The sequence below is a fragment of the Monomorium pharaonis genome, chromosome 5, assembly GCF_013373865.1.
Source record: "Monomorium pharaonis isolate MP-MQ-018 chromosome 5, ASM1337386v2, whole genome shotgun sequence".
Lineage (NCBI taxonomy): Eukaryota > Metazoa > Arthropoda > Insecta > Hymenoptera > Formicidae > Monomorium > Monomorium pharaonis.
The window spans coordinates 24,951,895-24,973,632 of NC_050471.1; the positions used below are offsets into that span (position 1 = coordinate 24,951,895).

A 21,738-nucleotide genomic window follows, 5' to 3' on the forward strand; every position below is an offset into this window, starting at 1 on the left:
GACTCGATATTTCACTCTTAGACGTGGAAACGTTCATGAAACTTGGTTATCGATCACATCTTCGGGATAAGAGAGGAGTGTTTGGAAGTTCTAGCCATTTTTCGTTTTAACATTATTGCTTCTTGCCTAAAATCAATTTTAGGTTTAAACTTAAATTCTGCAGTTTAGTAAGTCGTTTTTTAATAAATAAATTTCTCGAAAGATTTTTACTTCTTTCTGTTCACTTTACTAAATCCCATTCAACTGTGGAGTTTCCGATATTTCAACTCAATTTGAATTTCCGTTTCTGATTCCTCTCTCTCTATGCTACCGCACGAAGTTGAAAGGGTAAAGAGCGACGCAAATTTAGCGAGCGCAAGCCCTTTCGACCAGGAGCGCAAGGATTTTAGTCAGAGACAAAGCTCAAAAGCGCCAGCGGTTCTCTTGAACCTGACCGCCACTTTCAATTCTAAAGCCGCTTTACGGTTTACCGTTCCCAAACCGCTTCCGTTTGAAGAAGAAAATAATACCAAAAATACTGGAGAGTTTCGAATGTCCAAAGACACGTCTAACGCACTGTTTTGTGATGGCGAACGTAACAAAGGAATGATCGCAATTTAGTGAACAAATATTTTTGGGGGTGCATATACGACGCGTGTAGAAATTACGACACAGTTTACATACAACAGATAACACATATCACAGTTACTTTTTATTTTGTTATTTATTTTAAATAATATATCTGAATTAAACGTAAGGCTATCGCAAAGGATAGGATGATTTAGGATAGGATACTTTAAATAATAATTAATTTATTCATTTACATATATTTAATTCTGTTTTCCTTTATTTTGCGTTTCTCCCTTAGTTACTAGTACGTGCTGCACATCCTTATGCAATTTTATTTGTGGCAGTGCCGCAGTTTGAATGGTCCTCGAGCAGAACAAAAAGTCCGTGACATCAAAATAACGGTCCCAAAATGATTATTACAAATCAGTTTTTTCAGTCAGTCACGATTCACTTTTTATCATTGTCGTTTTGACGTTGTTGTGACTTATTGTTCCACTTGAGTCATTTCTCTTAAGAGGTTGCTCTTTATCAGTGACTCATTTCGCAATAGAATGTAAAACATGTAGTTTGTTGTGATTTCACGATAGGATCCCAAGGAGTTAGTTAGGAGTTTGTTTCGTGCACAAGCGCCGCGTCAACAGCTCATCTTTGTCGACGTGTTTTTCTGCATTCGATTTCTCCTGTAAACACTCGGCTTAATCGTACCGCGGAATAAGGCGACTGCACTCAATCAGTGATGATGGTGGCACAGGTCAAGCGGGAAGCAAACGCTGTTTTCGCGGATTCCATCATCGGAACACCGGGGTATCGCATCAGGAATTTCTGATCGGAGAGCGACGGTTTCCGTCTACGTTGTGACGAAACCGGTTTCTCTTTATGACGGGATATCGGATGGTCGCTCCACGGTCTGTCTTTCTCTCACCCTTGGTCAGCTTGCAGCTTGTCTCTCCCACTTCCACGTCGTTTTTGAGCAAAACGCAACTGTGACGAGGGGGTGAAGGGCTTAAATATTACACTGCAACAGAAAAAGACTTTTTTTTTCATTATTTTGGGTACTGTATCTTCATGAGAAGCGTACGAGTCTGTAAACGCAAGAAATTTTGTTTCAAAATTAGAAAATGTTTATGATAGTACAAAGTGAGTGATAGTAAATGTAATGTCAAAAAAGGATGTGTCATTATTATTGAGCATCTTTTTTCAATGATATAATTATATATTTATTAGACTATATATCTCAACTTATATGTAACAAGATTCCACATTTCTCTAGAACGACATTAGTTTGATAGTTTTACAATAATAGTAGTTCTTCAAATGGTTATGAAAAAGGTCTTTAAAAAAATTTTTGCGTAAACCTAATATTATGTAGAAGGATATATTCTAATTCAAGATCTTATTTTGCATTGAAAATGCATGGGTTTAGTAAACTTATTTTCACGTGAACGTGCAGGAAATTCGATAAAAAAATGTCGACGAAACTTTATCTCTGAGGAAATTCGCTTAATCATAAATTTCATGTTTTTCAGTATAGGAGAGAAAGGATGTTCTTCCTGTTGTGTCGAGGAAAGAGATCTCATAGCGTATTTCAACATGCACAATTTATGATTACCCTAGAGGTTACGCCAATGCGAGGCGCAGCGGCGCCGGCTTCCTTCTCCCTCGATCTTCCTTCTGCCCTTCTCACAGCAGAAAAACCCGTTCGCCGGGAGTGAACGCTTCATCATAGCGCGCGAGATGCAAAAGGGGTGGAACCTACATATCGCGCGACGAGTGGCGTGGGAGTGGTCTCGTGCGAGCTAAAGTCCGCCCCTTTTCGCGACGTTGCCGTTGATCCAGGCCTCGTCGCCAGGCGGCGCTGCCAAACACCCGGGATTGGACTCGGCCTTGCCGAGTACCCTCACTCCGTATCGCGGCTCCGGCTCGTCGGAACCGTTCGGACTTACCTTGGCGCAGCAGAGTTGTCCCTCGTCTCGTGCGCATCAAGCTCCGTTTGCCGTCGCGTCCGTTCTTTACGGAGCACATGGTCCCGGAAGATCACCCCTACACTAACAGGACGTTCCTCCTGGGAGTAAAGGAACAGTTACGAATGGGTGATCTTTTATCAGTGTGACCAGTGAAGGAATTGGTTCAGTGCGCGAACCCTCAATTTGGTGTTCGTTTTCTCGTTGTTGCCGCCAGTGTACCGGGGCGATATGGAGTATGGACCGCGACGTACGAATTCTGGATTGTCGATGGTACGTCGATGACAGTAGCAGACCTCAGTGTTAATCTGTGAAGTGGGTGTTACTCGCGTATGAATTCGTGAACTGTCATCGACTACGTTAAAGAATCGCGAAATGCACCTGTGAGGCTTTTCCCCTCGACTATTCTTGAAGGTGTCGCGGAGGGCTTCAACCCCCCCACGTTAGTGTCGTGATATCGGGAGTGTTGCGGGGGGAGTAACAAGAGAAGAGAGGACGAGGGTGGACGACGCGGTAGAGGTGGAAGGAAGAGAGGACCGGAGCCACAGCGGACGCCATCTCCGCGTTATCGGCAAGCGGACCCCTCGGGACTCCCCCCCGAGTAACATCGGCGTCGCGCACCCTCGGCGGGAACTACCCCGCGACAGCGGCCACCCTGATGGGAGTGTATGAGGAGCGCGCCCCTCCTACCACCGGCATGCACTGGGTGAGTGTCATCCCTGTGTCCGCGTTGCCCATTGGCCGTTGCACACCAGCTGGTACACCCTGCCGGGGCGGAAGCTCCTCGTTCAGATTGCGAATCTGCGATAGCATCTTCGTTAACATTTTTTTCTCCCACCGAATTCAAGATGGTGAATTTAGGATTGCTTACACTTTTGCGAGTACCAATGAATTTAGAAAAGTTTGATTTTTAATTGATAATTTTAATCGGCGTTTCGAGTATCAGAACTTACGCGTAACGTGACAGGGTCACCTCTGATAGTATGCATTATAAGAGCGCGGAAGGTATAAAATAATTTATACCTTATAATATTGCAGAAAATTGAAAGCTTATTTAAATTATTCGTTGATATTTTTCATAGAAAAAGGAAAATCTCATTTTTTTATTGATATTACATTTTATCATCGTTTTTATCAGTCGGATTTTAAAATCTAACATTGTTAGTAAAAGCAATACTCTTTGTTAATTTTATATACAACCGAAATAAAGTTGATTGTTTATTTCTCTTTGTTTTAATGTTCAAAAGTAACATTTTGTATAAACGCATACACGTACACATTTGAAACAACGAGACAAAGCATGAAAAAATCAATAAAAACTTGATAAATTTCTTGTCTATGTTGATTTATTATTGTGATATTTAACCTAACATTTCTCATTTTGATGTTATAGAAAATTGAATGACAAATAGTAAATGTAATGTTATATCTAGATTGACAAGTAAAATCAATTTTTATTTACATATCTTTTTATTTTTTCGGTATTTTTAAATAAACAACTGCAAATTATTCATTACATTTAAAATAATAATACAATGTTTATTGTAATGTGGAAAGTAGTCGTATATTATTTAAATAATATGTCAATGAAATAATTAAGTAATTTAAAGTAATATAGCGAATATTTTCTCTAGTCTTCTCAAATAATTATGAAACATACGAAAAGAATGCAATGTAGAGGAAAGAATTATTATAATAAAAAAAAATTTTTATTTTGACTTCGAAAATTTTCTTTTACTTTTCAATTTTTCTTGTATTTCAAATTTTCTAAATTAATAATTTTATTTTAAACTTGTTAAGCGTATTTCAAAAAATATCGGAAGACAAAATCATTTAGCTCATCTACAAAATAGCTTTGCACAATAAAACCAAACTTTAATTTTTTATAGGCTATTTAGGTAGTTGTCTATAACAATTAAATTATGTATGTGGACAAATTTATGTACAGAGACTTGTAGTGATGTCAGTAATAATATAAATTGTCATAAAATTGACAGGTCCTCGCTTGTTTTATATTAATTATTTTCTGTCTTCTCTGATTTTGCGACTCCCGTCAGCTATATCGTATAGTCTATACATTTTCTGTTCCATCGTGGTAGACTGTATCTGACATAAAAATACACCTTAATATATTTTAATGATAAATATTTATATTTACGGAACGATATATATCGAAAGTCTACGATTTTCACACAGTGTTATTATTTAAAATCACTAATGGAGAAATCAGTAGAACGTTGGTTCGAAAATATGATTATGCGACGAAATTAATTTCTTATTTGATGAAACCAATTTGATGTAATAGCTGTGTCAAAACCAAACTGTAATTTTCCATGTGAGAATATAATTTTTCGCGCGAGCTCGAAAATAGATTTCGTCGACGAGGCACAGAATTTGTGCACAGACAGGCAAATAATCTGTCAGCTTTCGCTGGGCACTAGGATTTCATCATCATTATTAGTGTTATTATCAATAGTGTTACGTCTGACTGAGTCGAACTTTGGTCTCTATAGAAAAGTCGTATTTTAGATTTTTTTGATTTCATTATAATAGCAATTTTTATAGGAAATTGTCAGTACTTTGTGTTTCAATTGTGATTATTCTGAAAGATCGAGCTAAATTTTGGTAAAATATTCGAACCAGATCATGTATCTCTCTCATATGGTATACATAATCTGGTTTAAATTTTTAAAATGGTCATATTTCTTATCAGTGCCGAATTTGAATAACCGGATGATAGTCCGAACGTCAAAGTTGATTGACGTGGATAATAAATGAGATATAAGCTATGCTTGATTTAGAAATTCGGTATCCGTTTGAAGTTCAAAGTCATTATTCCGTTGCTTAATATAAAATGTTTCTGAAATAATTAGTGCATTAAAATTTTTTTCTACATTCAAGATATCAATTTTCTCAATAAAAGTCATGATTGTGACGCATTTTATTGAAAATAAAATCATATACGTATATGAGACATCTAAATCTAAATCTGGAATAAGCATACAGTATAAAAATAATATTATTTATTATGAAACATGTAAAAATATATATATATTTACATTTGTATATATTTTTTATAAACTTATTTTTTTTATAAAAATTATTTAATTTTGTTTCTGCCCGGCATATGAAAAAGGACTAAATAATTATCGGATTTGGTAAGTCGAATCCGATCAGAATCCTACTAAGACTTGTATTTTGGGCCTGAGTCGCTTTAACCCATCTGGATCAAACTAAATCCGGCATATCGAATTTCCCAAATAGTTTTTTTAAAGCTTACTTTTTGTTATTTTATTTCGGGGTTTTCTTTAGAAAGAACGACACAATACTGCGATTGTTTGGGATTGCTTGTCTGAAGATTTTTTATTTACGTGTGTATTGGATATTTTGTTAGTGCAAAGATTTATATTTTGAAATGCTTTCAATTGCATATTAAATTTGGATTCCTCCTACAAATAGTCTACTCTATGGTTTACTATAAACTTATAGTTTACTATAACTATGAATTTTGTTGTGACCGTCGCTAAGCGTCGAAGAGTCAGCTTGACTTGAAAGTGTGACAGAACGGATTCAAGTTGAACCTGTCCTGCAATTTCGAGATGTGCGACGGACTCGCTGCATAGCAGATTCGGCTACAAAAAGTGTTGCATTTTATAAAATTTTATTTAATTTTATATTTCATAAAATAATAAAGTTTGTGATGCTATTTTAAATATTTTATTAATATTAGAAGCTGCTTCTGTTATATTTATTGTAATTGTTAATATTTATATGTAAATTATTTTTTTTATAACAGTTACAATTTCCTAAAATCGAAAAATCCGCTTCTGTTGATTGTATTGAATATGAAATCAATGTAAAATGTTAATTTACGAGATCACTGTGAGAAGTGCAGTAAATGCAAGCACATCTTTCCTAAAAAGATTATGACGTTATTTAAGATGATATTATAAATTTTCATTTTAATTATTAATGTACTGAACCAAAAATAGATTTGCGTTTAATATTATATATTGAATTATTGGTGACTCATCACTTATTCACGTATATGTTTGTGGTTGGAAAGTAGAATTTAAAGGCATAATTATATCGCAGAGTTTGACATTTGAAAAGATTATCCAAAGGTCACAGCGCTTTGTGTATATGCAAAATGATTGATCTTGTGCGCATATTTGATATGATTAACTTACCGTCAGCAGAGATACTAGTTAATTAATATTAGAATTAAATATTTAAAACTTTTTGAGATTAAAAGAAAAGTTATAAATTGAACAAATAAGACGTGAATGTATGTACTGAGAAATTTCCACAGAAGTAGATTTTTGCCAAATTGATGATTAATAATGTTGTACAATTGAACTTTTATAGTGTTAAAAATATTTAAAATTTTTGACCATTCTAATTACAAAACTAATGTGAGAGTGCTAACAATATCGCGCGATCTAATGTGAAAACTCAATAGGCAATAATTATTCGAAAGCAACGGGATTACGCGAGCAGGTGTGATAACATAGTTCACTTCGAGTAACATTAATTTGCTCTCAATCAGCGATCGAGGTCGTCGTAAGTAACGAGTATTACTTGTAAACAAATGTAATTGATTGTCCCTTGTCGCCGATTAATTAAACTGATGCATTAATCACGCATGCGCCAAATGAAAGAACCGCAAACTTGCTGAAGACAATTAATGCAGCGATGTCCTTTCCTCTAAACTTTGATATACGAGCCCACTATTAATTAGTGATCGATGAAAAAAGTATTCTTTTAAATCTCCAAAAATTATTTTTTCAAATTATGTTAATTCATATTATGAATTATTGGTTCGTATTATGTCGGTCCGTCGGAACAATCATATAAAATTTTAAAAGCATAAATTAAATACATTTGTATTTGTGTTTTAAATTAGATTTTGGTATGTTAAATTTTCGAAAGTAACTTATAAAATAATATAGGAAAGATGATACGTGATACGAAGGCCGTGACGGCTGTTTGTGTGAGACAAATTTAGAGATATTTTCTGCCTAACTTTTGTCTTAACTCTAAATTACTACCCTTGATTTTTATCTACGTTATTGCTATTTGGTTTGAGAGAAACCCAAATTATCTTTATCTACTTAAATTGTAGGCGAACATTAATTAATTACTTAAAATAGCATTTTTTTTACTTCTTAATTAATTTTTTATGTCCCTTTTTTAACTTTTTGTTGACCTGGAGAGGCTTAAAATAAATGAGAACTTCTACATTTATTTATTTATACAGCTACACACTAAAAGTTTCTGCTCGGATAGAGTAGTAGATTGTTACATAGGGTTAAGAGAACAATAACGTAATTAGCATATTACAACATGAAATTCTATGCAAGTCACATATCGCTCATTTACTACACAATGACATAACTTAAAGAACAAAATTTTTTACTTAGAATGTTTTGAATAATTAAAATTTTGTAATATCATTCTTACATTTTGAAGTAACGATGTCGCCTACTGATTGTACAGGAATAAAAATATTGTTAACTCTTCACTCACTGCGTTCACGGTGAATTCCCATCGAAATTCGCTTTTCTTTTTGCAATAATAATTTATTAGTTATATTGCAGCAAATGAGCGATGCCTTCAATTTTTTTATAAGACTATTTTTTTTTAAAGAAAATTTTCACAATATAAATAAATATATAACATACATAAATTTATTTATTAAATCTGTGTAAACAAAAAGACTACTGAAATTAATATACAAATTATTTATATTTAAAGAAATTTGTGCATCTTCATCAGCCATTAATCGAAGCCGAAATATGAGAGTAGCAGGGACTGGTTTCGAGCTTACATTACGCATAACTTACGCGCTTATCTCGATTTAAATAATTTCCGTTTAATATATGTAAGTTAAGCAGAAATATATATGATTTCTTTTATATCTAACGTTTGAGATACAAGATCTTTTTTCAGCCTGCAACAAACGCGTTACACGTGTCAGAGAGAGAGAGAGAGAGAGAGAGAGAGAGAGAGAGAGAGAGAGAGAGAGAGAGAGAGAGAGAGAGAGAGAGAGAGAGAGAGAGAGAGAGAGAGAGAGAGAGAGAGAGAGAGGAATGGACACGTACTCGGTACGTGCGTTCGTTGAATGCTCCGCGCCGCCGCCGCGGTTTGGAAAATCATTTAATTCCTATTGGCCGTCGCTTCCGGGAAAGCGCATCGCTTATCAGCGCGATATCATTCGATTTGGCGTCGGTCAGTCTCACGTCGCGTACTTTTCCGAGACGCGCGCGCGCGTTCGCAACGGGAGAAAGTAAGAGGGAGACGATCAATGTGTGTAGCTTCGATGAGATAAAAGGCCATCTTGCTGCGAACGTGTCTGGTCGCGATAGCGCGCGTCGTTTGTGACGAGTGTAATTTATTATACGCCGAGATTATATCCGCCCGTCGCCCTTTCTTACCCCCTACTCATTACTTCTTACCCCGTCTCCCTGTTTCTTTCTACTGGCCGTCGCCCTTCGCGGCCGCTCGACGTTTGACTTTGCACTCGAAGCTTCAACCTGGTTGCCTTCATCGGTGCACTTGTTGTTGGCGTTATCACTTACTTCAGAAATGGATGTACTGGGTGTCGGAAAGAGAATCGCCTTCCGAGGCGATCGATCCGAGCATTCTTCGTGTTAATATACTTCTTAAATCTCATGGATCGTAAGCTCAAACTTAATTTCCACTCAACAAAAGTAAATCTTTATTTTTTAGGAGTAAGCTTTTAGTCTTATTAGAATGACACAAATTATTCGGAAAATTGCACGAACTTAATTCTCACTTTTGTTAAGGTATAACATTTTACTCTGCAAGATTTCTCATTTGATAGACTGACTTCTTTTTTAATTCCCAGTTACGTAAACTCTCCCAGTTACGTGATATTCTCTAATTTGAAAAATAACATTCGTTTTTTAAGATAAATTGAGTGTAACATACGTCAGACTGATGTATCAAGGGTCGAAATACTGTTGCAAGTTGATTGACGTAATCATGGATTCGTTGGCGAAGCCGCACGACGATTCAGTAAAAAATAGACGGCTCTTAATTTGTGCTGCTTCAAAATTTCACGCTCGTCTGATGAACTATTTCACGCACATATTAAATTTTATAACAAAAATTACTATAGCGGTAAGCGCAGACCAAGGAAGAAATTTTCATTAAATTGCCATAATATTTATTTATGATAAAATTCTCTGAAATACGATCCGTGGCTACTGTCGTACACAGCAATTTTTGTACACAATTTTCTCCGTGTAATCTCAACACGACGATAATTGTAAAATCACATATCCGTTTATTAATTTATGTGCTGCTCATATTTTCCTTACATTTTTTTTACATTTATCCATAAGATTTAACAATTTTTAACTGACCTAGTATAGGCTACATTGCTTCTTTTTTTCTTTAACATGAATCATTTACACAACATATTTACAAGTTAATGTATATGGGAATTCCTAGAAGCCTTTCACTTCGACATGAAACATATTTTTTGTCGATTATTCAAGTACTTTATGCTATTCCGCAAGACGCAACGCGTAACGCAACTATATATGAAGGTTATGATTATGTTTTATATAAAAAAGATTTTACATAGAAAAAAAGCATGAATGAAAAAAATACAGATTTTAATGAATGTATAGTTTACTTTTTTATTTATCTAAGTAGATTATGTTTCCAGTATTAACACAGGGCAATATTCAGTTTCTAAGAAATAAAGGGGACGTTGCTTTAGAAGAACTATGTTCTAAATATTGGCAACTTTCTAATAACATTTGCGCCATTTATTTAGCCTAATTTCCCGATGGGATAGAATTTATCGACCTAATACCATTTCGATGGAAACTTCGATAATACAAGAAGAGACAATTAAAAGCGTGACGAAACGAATATCAGTGCATTGGATAGATGAAGAGGAACATGTCTTATCTAAGTTACTCATTATTGGTTACAATATAAACCAAATATAAACCAAAACAAACTTTTATATTAATAGACATTTTAAAGTCTAGCAGGAGACGTTGATAATATTAAAGCTCGCTATTAAAAAATAATGAAATGGTGACTTGAGTTACAAGTAACATCGTTTTTCTTTTTAAATCAGTTTCGTCTAAACTGCATTTTGAACGAAAGCGGAGGGATTAATGCGATTATCACGCGATTCTTCCTCGTCGATTGTCATGTCGTGTCACGCATTGCACTTAATTTACCCCGATCACACAGAGGGAAGCCAGATTTCGGGGCCACAACGTTTGCGTGTCGAAATCATTTAGCATGCAAGCGCACATTGAATGGTGTCGATGAGTTGCACGCAAATCTGCGAGAATAAACTTAAACTCGACAGTTCATTAAATGTATTTAAGAATATGACTATGTAACAATAAAGAGATTCTAGAGGATAATTTTAAAATTCCTTATCTACCACGTTATCTACGAATCATGATTTTTGACTAACGCAAACTTTTTAACATGAGGAAAAATTAATTGCTTTTGATGTATATTTTTTTAAAGATGCCATTTTTTGTGTTTTGTAACAAGATAAGATAATAATTCAGTGATTGCGAATTTTAAACGTTTTACTTAATTTTAACACCAGCTAAATGTTATCGAATTCTAAAATCTTCTTAGGTTTATTCTTTTTTCCCAAATCAACGACAAAAGAATTTTATTTGTGAATACTCAAAATTTTGCCTAAAATTAAATGCAAAAAGAAATAAGACAATAAACAATTTGGTATAATATAATTAATTATACAATATAAATTAGCGTATTTTGCTACAGTTTTAAATAATTTTAAACGATCAAGTAGATCCAAATAAACTTTTGCTCAAATATACTTATCTTAATTATAAATAATAAACAATATAATAATAAATATTTGTATTTAATTGCAATGCTACTTTCTCATAAAATTTAAAAGTAAGCACCAATAAAACGATTTTACCTGAGAATCAAGAGCAAACGAAAAATTAGATAATTTTTAACCCAATGAGAGAATCGAATTCAAATTATACACAGATATTCAGACATAAGAATGATAGAAAAATATAAAATTCTTATATTTTTGGTTCTCTAATACTTTGAGATGTGAAAGATGCATCCACAATCTTTGTTTAACTTTCGGAACCACCAGGAATTCGGACAAGTTTGCGCGACGTTGAGCGTAATAATAATTGAATTGATATGAGCGCGTATCCCTCTAGCTGCCGAGCGATTCTTGCGGAATGCGAGAAGCAGGATGATGGGCTCCCATCTGAAGGGGGACCGCTAATCTCCCGGGGTCAGGTCGCGATTCTTGGCCTCCCCGGCATGCGACACCCGCCGCTCCTCCGGCGTGTTAACAGAACTTCGTTTATCAGGACAATCGGGCGAAGGGAGGGAAAGGGGGGGTAGGTAGGAGGAGAGGAGGAACGGGTTTAAACCTCGCGGGACTGGTAACCGACTATTTTTCAGACGCCTCGTGTTTTGGCCGCGCGCTGCGAGCTTTGAAAATACATACCGTGATTTATGTATCCATCGCTCTCGTTCGTGATTTACGCTACGCTCGCAGCCATTTTTACTGACTGCAAATGAGGATGGAGAGCAAACAAAGAATAACGATTGTTAAATATAGAGTAAACAGAATCGAATGTGCGTATATATCTACATATATATAAATTGCATATTTGCATACCTTGTGAGAATACGATCCATTATTACGTATTGAAAATCTTATGTATAACATTATTCATGCATACGTACGTACGAAGTTCTTGGCAATGAAGTCCTCCAATTGCCGGCGCGCTGTATGTGGAGAGGGAAAACGGACTCTCGGCGCGATAAGTTACTTCAATGCGAAGTTAATTTATGGGTTTGTCTGATAAATGCGTAATCTATTCATAAGCCGCGGCTGGTTAATTGATTCTCAGTTCAGGACATTTTGCGAATATAAAATTAGTAACGCGCGGGGGTAAAGGCACACTCGCGCGCGACGTACCGTCGATATACTCTTTAGGGCGAGCTAATAATAGGGCTTCAAAGTGGAGCGCGATGTGGCGCGAATCAACGATCCGGCTAATTTGCGACGTACACACGTCGCCGTTCTAGGCCGGGACAACGCTTCTCGCTTCGGCTCAAGAAATTATGTGTATCAGAGGAAGCATCGCCTGCGGACACGCGCGGATACTGGATGTATAATATGCTCGCCGGAAATCTCACTGAGATAAATTGGACTCCCACAACGCGCGTAAAGTCGCACTGCTGTTATTCAATCTGTCATGTGCCTGGCGCATTATTGTTCGTCGCCGTCCATAAATATATTCGCGCGTATCAGAAGGTTGCGTTTCAGTAAGTCAGCGGGAACAAAAGGAAATTTGAAGGGGTGCTAGATGTCAGTAATAAGCGCCGACGTTGAAGAAACGTTACTGAAACTTTGAGGAAATATGTAAGAAATCAACATCAGATTTGGTTAATCTAACCAAAAAGTATAGCCTTTAGAAACATCAGACGATCGAACGGTTTGAATCTTAAGACCGAACGTCAAGGTTCGAACTTTCCAAAATGAAGATATGTTTGAAATGTTTGAACTCGCGAGTCCAAAAGTTCAAAATTATTATAGTTTAAATTTAAATTTTCTAAGGTGTTAGTGTAGAAAAGAAAAGACTCGTGAAAAATTGCTCTTTTCTTTCCAATACACGTTGTGTTATCAATCTTCTTTAATGTTCGAATTGACATTATGGCTCGATCGTTGTTCAAGTTCGAACTGTCCGAAGTATTTGAATTGGACGCTGTTTTAACTTTAAACCATTTTATCAAATCCAATCTTTTCTGAGCTCCAGCCAAAATCAATCAAACGCTTTAGTAATTATTATCGAAAGATTGGTTACTATCATTATGTCAGTAATCATAATACTTATTGCTCCTATACCCTAGTAGCAAAATACATTGGCAGTATATTGGTTAATAATGGCTAAATATTGGTTAGATTAGGAATGCATTGGCCAGTGTTTTCTCAATGTTTCCCAATGTAACGCCAATATTGGTCATAAAATATTAAATTGGCTCCAAATTAGAATGCAATTAATGTCCAATATGAAAAATTGATTGGTTTAATTATTGGCCCAATGCTGAACCAATATTGAACCAATATTTCTGCTTAGACAAATTGGCTGAATAAGATGAAGTGTCTACTTTAAAATATTGGACATTAGTCCAATTGGAAATATTGTTTTTATATTACTTTCCAATATTGCGCCAATTTTTTGTTACTAGGGTAAGTTAAATCAATTAAATATTTTTGGTAGCTATTATCAGACCTTTTATCAGCGAATAAGTGCGTCGCACATTACTTTAAGAGTAATATTATCATTATTCAGTTTGGTCATCGCCCGCACGCTGAAACGATCGGTAGCCTCTACGACCTCCAGTATCTCTCACGCGACGATTTGGCGACACCCCGTATATGGGGCACGGTAGCGCGTCATCCAATATTTCTGGCCGTTCCCCGCGCGATGCTTTCTCCAGCCCGGCCGATTGGTGGTCCGCAACGCGGAGAAGTGCAGATAGTCGGGCAGTTTATCGGGTTCTCCGTGGTGTTAAGCGTCGCCCACGCCTTTCAAAGGAAAGGAGAAAGAGGGAGAAAGAGAGAGAAAGAGAGCGGGACAGAAAACCGCGGTCGGCGCGATGGACGAGGCTATTTATTGTTATCGCTATCGTTGACCGAGCAAGGGAAGCTTGATACGCGTGTTACCAGTACACGTGGCGTTCTGCGCGTGCAAGAGCCACCGAGGTTAACCGAACTCCGAGACACAACACACGCCGTCAATTTTAGCACTTTCCTCGTGAATTCTCGCCGGCTTTTGGCGAAGAAAAGCGTCAGTTTCTTCTCTTTGAGAGAAGAAGAACACTCTTTCCTTTTGTGTGACGAAAGCGAGAACATTATCCTTTCTCCACCGAAATAAGTGGCACAATCAGAACTATCAAACGTTTACAACAAGACGCTATTATCTGTGATCTAATATATTAAATTTTTTTTAGATTTATTAAATGTTATTATAATTATTATCAATAACGTGATTTATATATTTTCAGCGTATTGGCGTTAAACTTTCAAGGTCAAACGATCTTATAATTAAATAGATATAATAAGAGGGAAGCAAATAAATAAATTAAATGCGTGATTTAAGTTTATGTTAGAGAACGCCAGAGAATTTCGACGAGATTCGCTATCATGTCTTTTTTAAGGGAGATATTTCTGTTTGGGGAGAGATGAGGCGCGAGAATCTCTTCTTTTCTTTTCCTTTTGCCGGAATAACAGAATATTTCAGAAGCGTTCGGGCGTTTCTTTTTAGTCGTCGATACGAAAAGTTATTTGCGATCTGGTGTATACTGCGTGTCCGAGGGTCCGAGTTTTAAAGTCGAGAAGAACTCTGACGACGTCGGCGACGTTGTTGCTGCGCCATTGATATCGAAGACGAGCCATCCCGATAATTTTTTACCCGTCGCCGTCGTTGTCGATGCTGAAAGAAATTTCGCTGACTCACAATCGGCCGCGGCCCGAGCCGGGCTCCTTCTTCTTCTTCTTCTTCATCGGGCTTGAGCGCCTGAAAAAGAGAGCCGAGTTACAATTTACTGCGATAACGCTGTATCTCGGTAGGTCGTGACGTAAGGTTATCGTGCATGCTTTTCCGTAGTCCGCAGCGCGCTCGGTCTCGCGTTTTCAAACAAATTACCGTCCGCGACCGGCACGACGGCTCCATTTTTTAAACCCCGCCGAACGTTTATTAACGCTGTCCGCTGTGCGTCGTCGAGCAGGTATCCCAGAACCGCCGGATGCGCTTTCGATTAGTATAGCGAGTGAATAGAACTTCCACAGAATTATATAATTGTGGCTGAGTTTGCACCACGATTTAAATGCACGATTTAAAATTTGAAATATCGAAGTCGAAAGACAGACGTTTAACCTTCGATGAAAAAGTGTAATAATTACTTTTCACGCTTTTGCATTTCTTTACTTTACGCTTAACAATTTGAACGTTTAACTTTAGACGTACCGAGCGGCCATTATATTGAGTGTTTATACTTTTTAGATTAATATTAGATTTCTTATTTATATAAAACAATAGAATTCTGATTGAAAATGTTGTCAATAATAATGCTCTTTAAGCTGACGAAATATTTAATTGTTTCCTTATGACATTTTAATTTTCTTAATAGAAGAAAATTGCCAATATTGGCAATCTATCGAAACGAATCTATTAAAAAACATTACGATAAAAATAATTGTTTTCAATTTAAAATATTGATCATTAACAACATTATTGCATAAAATGTAAATAAAGTGAATATAATATTATACTACCTTCTCCTCTGTTGATAAAAACACAATCTGCTTAGATACTTGAAGAAATAACTTATAGTTCATAGCTTTTTTTTTAATTAAAAATACAGTAAATTTAAATTTTTTCAAAGCAGGAATAAAATTTTTATAATTTTCTTTTATAAGTTTAAACAATAGTGAGTATATTATGACAATATTAGATCATTTTACGTGTGTTTGTAGTTTTCTAAAATTGTTTATACTTTTTTTTGTATTTTTCTCTTTCATTATTTTTCTCATATTGCGGTATGAAATCATTATAAAGCGTGCATTTTTCTGTTACTGAGAACATATTGTAGATGTGTTGTTTGTTATTTTTATAATAACTTTATTTTAAATAAATCGTTATTTATTTTTTTAAATAAATTGTTTATTATTTTTTTTTCAATTTTTCGCTTTTATTTTTTTAATGTTCAAATTTCTTTATTTTACAAATTTTGTTATTTAATACATAGAAATACATTTTATTACTTAAATGTACATTAATATATTTTATAATTAACTTTTCCACTACAAGACCGTTTGTTATTACTGATTGCTGACGCCCCATTTCTCAAACGTTAATTTTTTATTATATTGTAAAATTATTAATTATTACAAAATATAAAATATTTTAAAAACTGTTATATCATCTAATAGAAGACACTTTATAGTTTACATTAATGTTTTCAAAGTTTTGTTTTTAGCTTTTGTTTTAAGAAATATTAAAAAATATGCCATTATTGATGTTTTTAATTCATTCGCTTTTTGACTCTTTTAATGAATAAAAATATATACACATTTATATTTCTATGTTTTACGTGGAAGAGTATATGGAAAGAACGGTTTTGTTAAACATTTAAAAAGTTTATTGTCGAGGTCTGAAAACAGATCTTTGTTAGATCATCAATTGTGTGGTTCATTCAAACTGGTTGCTGGATTATCAAAATTTTGTGCAACATTGTTTATTATGCCCGGACATCTTTTAAAATTATTTTTTTTGTGTAAAACTATAATTAGATCGATAATTTTATTTGAGAAAAATTAGAATTATGCGAAAACATTCTTTTTTTTATTAAAATTTACATTTTAAAGTTGCGTTGTTTTACCGTCACTTGGTCTGCGTCTCTATGTTGATTGCACTGTTCTTCGCTCCTTTTTCGCTACAGAACCGTAATAAAACAGGTGCTCTTTCGATGTTCTTTCAATTATCGCGTTGCCATCGTGAAATGGCATTTGCGGGTACACATGAAAGAAAGAAAAAAGGAGAGGAAACACAAATAGATCCGCGCAGAAACGGTAGGACGCGGTTTCTGCCGGCAACCGAGCGACATTTCTGACGGCATTCTATTCGTTTCCGTGCTGGCATCTCGTGACCGCAGATTTTGCGCGCGCGCGCTATTTACTTCGCGGTTTCGCGAAAATAAGGGGAAAGCAGAAAAAAAGGAGAGGATAGAAAAAAGAAGAGGAGGGAAAGAAAAAGAGAAGGAACTTAGTCTTGTGCAAGCTTCGCCGTCGGGTGAAAGTCTGTTTGCAGTCCGCGCGGAGAGCACGTTGCCGGACCGCTCTCGAGATGGATAAGGATCTTGAGGATCGATCGGCGCTCGCCCGCCGCTCTCGTGAGAAATTCATCGGCCGATCACGTCTCGTTTTCCCTGCGTACGTACTCATCGTGTCTCAGGCTCGCGGAAGACAACGTCCTCGGGTTCTTCTTTCTTCCTCCCCTGCAGATTTTTGACTCGAGGAACCATAGGTCATACTGTGATCTTTATTTTTTCCGTCTAACTTTCTTAAGGAATCCCCTAATAGCAAAATATATTGGCAATATATTGGCTAATGTTAGCTAACATTGGCTAAATATTGGTTATATTGGGAATGCATTGGCCAATGTTTTCCTAATGTTTTCTAACGTAACGCCAATATTGGTCATAAAATATTGGCTTCAAATTAGAATGTAATTAATGTTCAATATGAAAAATCTGAACCCAATGCTGAACTAATATTAAACCAATATTGCTGCTTAGACAAATTGCCTAAATAAGATTAAGCGTTCACTTTACAATATTGGACCAATATTGGGAATATTGTCTTTACATTACTTCTCAATATTGCGCCGATTTTTCGCTACTAGGAGCGGGCCAAACCATTCGTTCGAGGTTGAATGGATTTTTCCGGATTATTACTTGCACCGAGGTTATAAGCTCACGAATGGTTGCGTGCGGTTGCGATGCACCTATATTTTCTTTATCTTTTCCACGTCAGCGCCGGTAGTATCGGAAAATTAGGGATGAGTCACGCCCGCAGTTGAATTTGTTTCCGTGCGGGATCGGTATTTCCGCGAAATTACGAACGATACCAATTCACGGGTAATTCGCGAGGCGGCTTAACAAGCGCCGAGTTACTGTACGTGACGGTGGTTCGTTATATGGAATAGAACGATGCGGGAGACACTTTGAGGAACGCGCATTCCTTCAATGCCTTCACCCGATCCAAGCGTTACGTAAGGATCAACAGCATGAAGATTATGTCGCGCCGCGAAAGCCCGCTGAAACAAAGTCAACGGTTAAGTAAACCCAGGTTGGAATTAACGATTCCGATCACGTCCGCGTGCGGTGGTTAACGCGATATGATCGCCCTACGTGGACTTTTGCTCCCCGTTATTCCACGGTCTACCTTTAATACTTATCAATTAAATTTCTGCGAGATTGAAAACTGATCTTATACAACCTGAAAAAAATTTTTAGAAAATTAATCCCCACGAGATCGGAAATGGTATAAAACTATTGAGAATTTTTTAAAAATATCTAACGGTATTTATGAATACTAAAAATATTTCTAAAAATAAATTGCTAAAAAGCTTTTACGAATTATTTGAAACTGATTTTAAAAGTTGACGATTAAAATTTCTTTTAAATAATATTTTTGGAATATTTCAAATTTTGCGAAGAAAACGTGACGGAATCGGAGACTTAAAAGAATCGTATAAAAAACTAGAAGAATTTATTGGAAAGATATTATCCTAAAGGGTTCAAACTTTCTCATGCCGTGACGAGTTATAATAATGCGACTACCGGATTTTTTAATGCTATAACATTTATTGTAATAACTAATTTTAGTTTAAGAGTACGTCTTTTTAAATCATGTGTATAAACAATAATAATATTTTTAATATTAATAAATTCTTTACATATTTTTAACATTATAGCATCGATAGTAAATCCGACAATCACAAATTAATTTGAGATATTGTTTCTATCTCAGCTTACGATTATACATGTTTCAGTCTAACAAAATTGGCAATCTATAGAAAATTGAAAAATATATTTAATCATAATTTTGATCTATTTCATTTTGACTGATTAAATGTTAATCTCCAATTTGCAACCCTTAATCTTCAGTATATAGTATAGTCTAATACAATCTTTATCTATTGGACTTAAAGTCCATTCTAGTATAAGATACCGTCTGAAAATATTTAATTAGACAATCTGAAATATTGAATTAGACAAATGGATAAATAAATCAAAAAGATAATGTAAAAAAGAAGAGAAAGAGAGAGAAAGAGAGAGAGAGAGAGAGAGAGAGAGAGAGAGAGAGAGAGAGAGAGAGAGAGAGAGAGAGAGGCAAGCAAGCAGTTCGCAATTTATATCTACGCAACCAGCGGCGGGCACGTTGCGGACACTTGAAACACACGGTGGCTGCTATCGGATTGGCCGCCTTCGGGCGCCTTATAGGGCTGCGCACATGCGCGTGAGCGCGCTGTGCGTCTTGCAACATCCATCAGAGGCGACCGGCTACCATTGCCGGTGTCTGCTACTCTTTCTCTCCGCGCGTTTCTTCCCTCTGGTGACAGCGGCGGTTGCAACCCGTCGTCACTTCACCTCCATTCCATTCGCGAGCTCGACTCCGATCGGCCCTCCTTGTTCTCATCGCGTGTCGCTTTGTCCTTTGTCCTTTTACCTTTCTCGGCCTCCTCTTTTTTTCTGATGTCCTGTTGGTCCCTTTAATCCGTTGAGCCTCTTCGTCTTTTCTAATTGTCTTAATATTTTTATTCCGTTATAATTGTGTTTTATTTTTATGATGTTTTAGTCCTTCCATTAAATTTTTGTATCCCTTTTTGGTTCTTATTCGTCTTTCGTTCTATTTCGTCGTTTTTCTCAGATGCAGCAATATCTTTTCTATAATTATCTTTGTATTTTGGGATTTGTCTTGCTTTCTTTATCTGCTTGGTTCTGTTACTTTTACTTTTCTTTTGTATTAATTTTCTTGTTTTTAATAATTCTCTCTCTCTTTCTCTTACATACACACACACATAAACTTCTATTAATTACAATTTTCTTTTATAGCTATTTTTTTAATTATACATTTCGATTACTTACAAGGGATCACAAGATGCTCAATAACAGTAATGCTAACTTTATTCACAAATCTCTCTTCTCGATACAGGATATTACGTATAAGAGACTTTTTATTAGTTCTCAATTTCAAGAAAAATGACAAGTCACGATTAATGCGAATTTTTCGCCGAATATAATGTAAAAAATGTGTTGTACTTGCGTCATACTCATATTACCGGCTTCACCTTTTACATGACAAAACACACACGGACACCGTCGATTCGATGCGCCAACTAAAGTGTCGATACATCGATTTGTTCCAGCAGCCGCCCAGCTCGCAGGAGCGTGGCAGCGGCCTGGCTGTGGGGCGCCAGGGGGGACCCGGTAGCACGGGGGGGCCCGGTGCGGTGGACCAGGCGCGGGATCTGAGTCCTTGTCTTCCCGCGTCGATGGGCGATGCTGCACGACCTACCACTCTACCGTGCAGTCCTCCTGCCGCCCATCACCACGGGTCCCATCATACGCCCCTGCATCAGACCCACTGTGGCACCAATAACAACTGTTACGACGGCTCGACCACCCCTTATGAATCGAGGGACTACGACTCACCTGGAGGTAAGATTATCTTACCTGTCGAAGGGGGTGGGGCGGAAGATGTCAAGATTCATTAACACATCCACCGCTTAGCGTATTTTTACCAACTATCCGTTCATACTAAGTTAAACGATCTAATATTATGGAAAAATCTAATTAAATACTTAATAGTAGTTGAATTTATAATTATTATTCAAAAATATGTGACATTTATTTGATTGTTGTTCCAGTCGGTAACGAATGACTGATTACTCAAATTCTTTTATCATTTTCCTTGTCCTTTGGACATTTGAACTTGGTCTGCAAAGTTTTTTTTTAAATCTTCATGGCTATCAGGATTACACAGTTTGCTAAGTATTTGTATCGTAAGTTAACGTTAGCGATAAACACAAGTTGATGAGTTCCGCCTGGCGTATTTCTCAGCGGGCGGACAGGACTACAGAGGCAGCGGTGGTAACTTCGAGAACGCCAATGACCTAAGTATGCCGTCGCAGACCGCGCACCACCACCACCACCACCACCACCATCATCATCATCAGCATCATCATCCCCATCCCCCGCAGTCGCACTCCCAGGAACAGCAAACCACGATGGAACACTTGCACGCTATCCCGAAGTTGGAGCCGCCGCCCACGCCACCCTCGCAATCCGAGGATGTTCCGGGGAACGTGGTCTGCGCGGGATGCGGCCTCAAGATATCGGACAGGTTCTACCTCCAGGCCGTCGACAAGAGGTGGCATGCCGCGTGCCTCCAGTGCTCGCACTGTCGCCAGGGTCTTGACGGGGAGGTCACTTGCTTCAGCAGGGACGGCAACATCTATTGCAAGAAGGATTACTATCGGTGAGCGAATGTGTGAATTTGCGTTAACAATTCAAATGAAGTAGGCCATTCTTAGCTCTAAAACGTCAAAGAGGATAGAGCGCCGTTTTAAGATAATACCGA

At 36.7% G+C, this 21,738-nt stretch overlaps 1 protein-coding gene and 1 pseudogene across 2 annotated transcripts in view; one reads left to right on the forward strand and one right to left on the reverse strand.

Moving 5' to 3' along the window:
• Positions 1-688: 688 nt before the first annotated feature.
• On the reverse strand, positions 689-2,571 carry LOC114254999 (annotated as a pseudogene).
• The window catches only part of LOC105839862 (protein apterous), a 46,207-nt gene continuing 26,596 nt past the window's right edge, over positions 2,128-21,738 (forward strand). Inside the window, exons 1-3 of one of the 2 annotated variants that reach the window (XM_012686502.3) lie at positions 2,128-3,216; positions 20,525-20,816; positions 21,219-21,636. In XM_012686502.3, coding sequence (XP_012541956.1) covers positions 3,169-3,216; positions 20,525-20,816; positions 21,219-21,636 — 758 coding nt within the window. In that variant the 5' untranslated portion in view covers positions 2,128-3,168. The remainder of the gene's footprint in view (positions 3,217-20,524; positions 20,817-21,218; positions 21,637-21,738) is intronic. The other variant, XM_012686581.3, reaches the window with a different exon arrangement.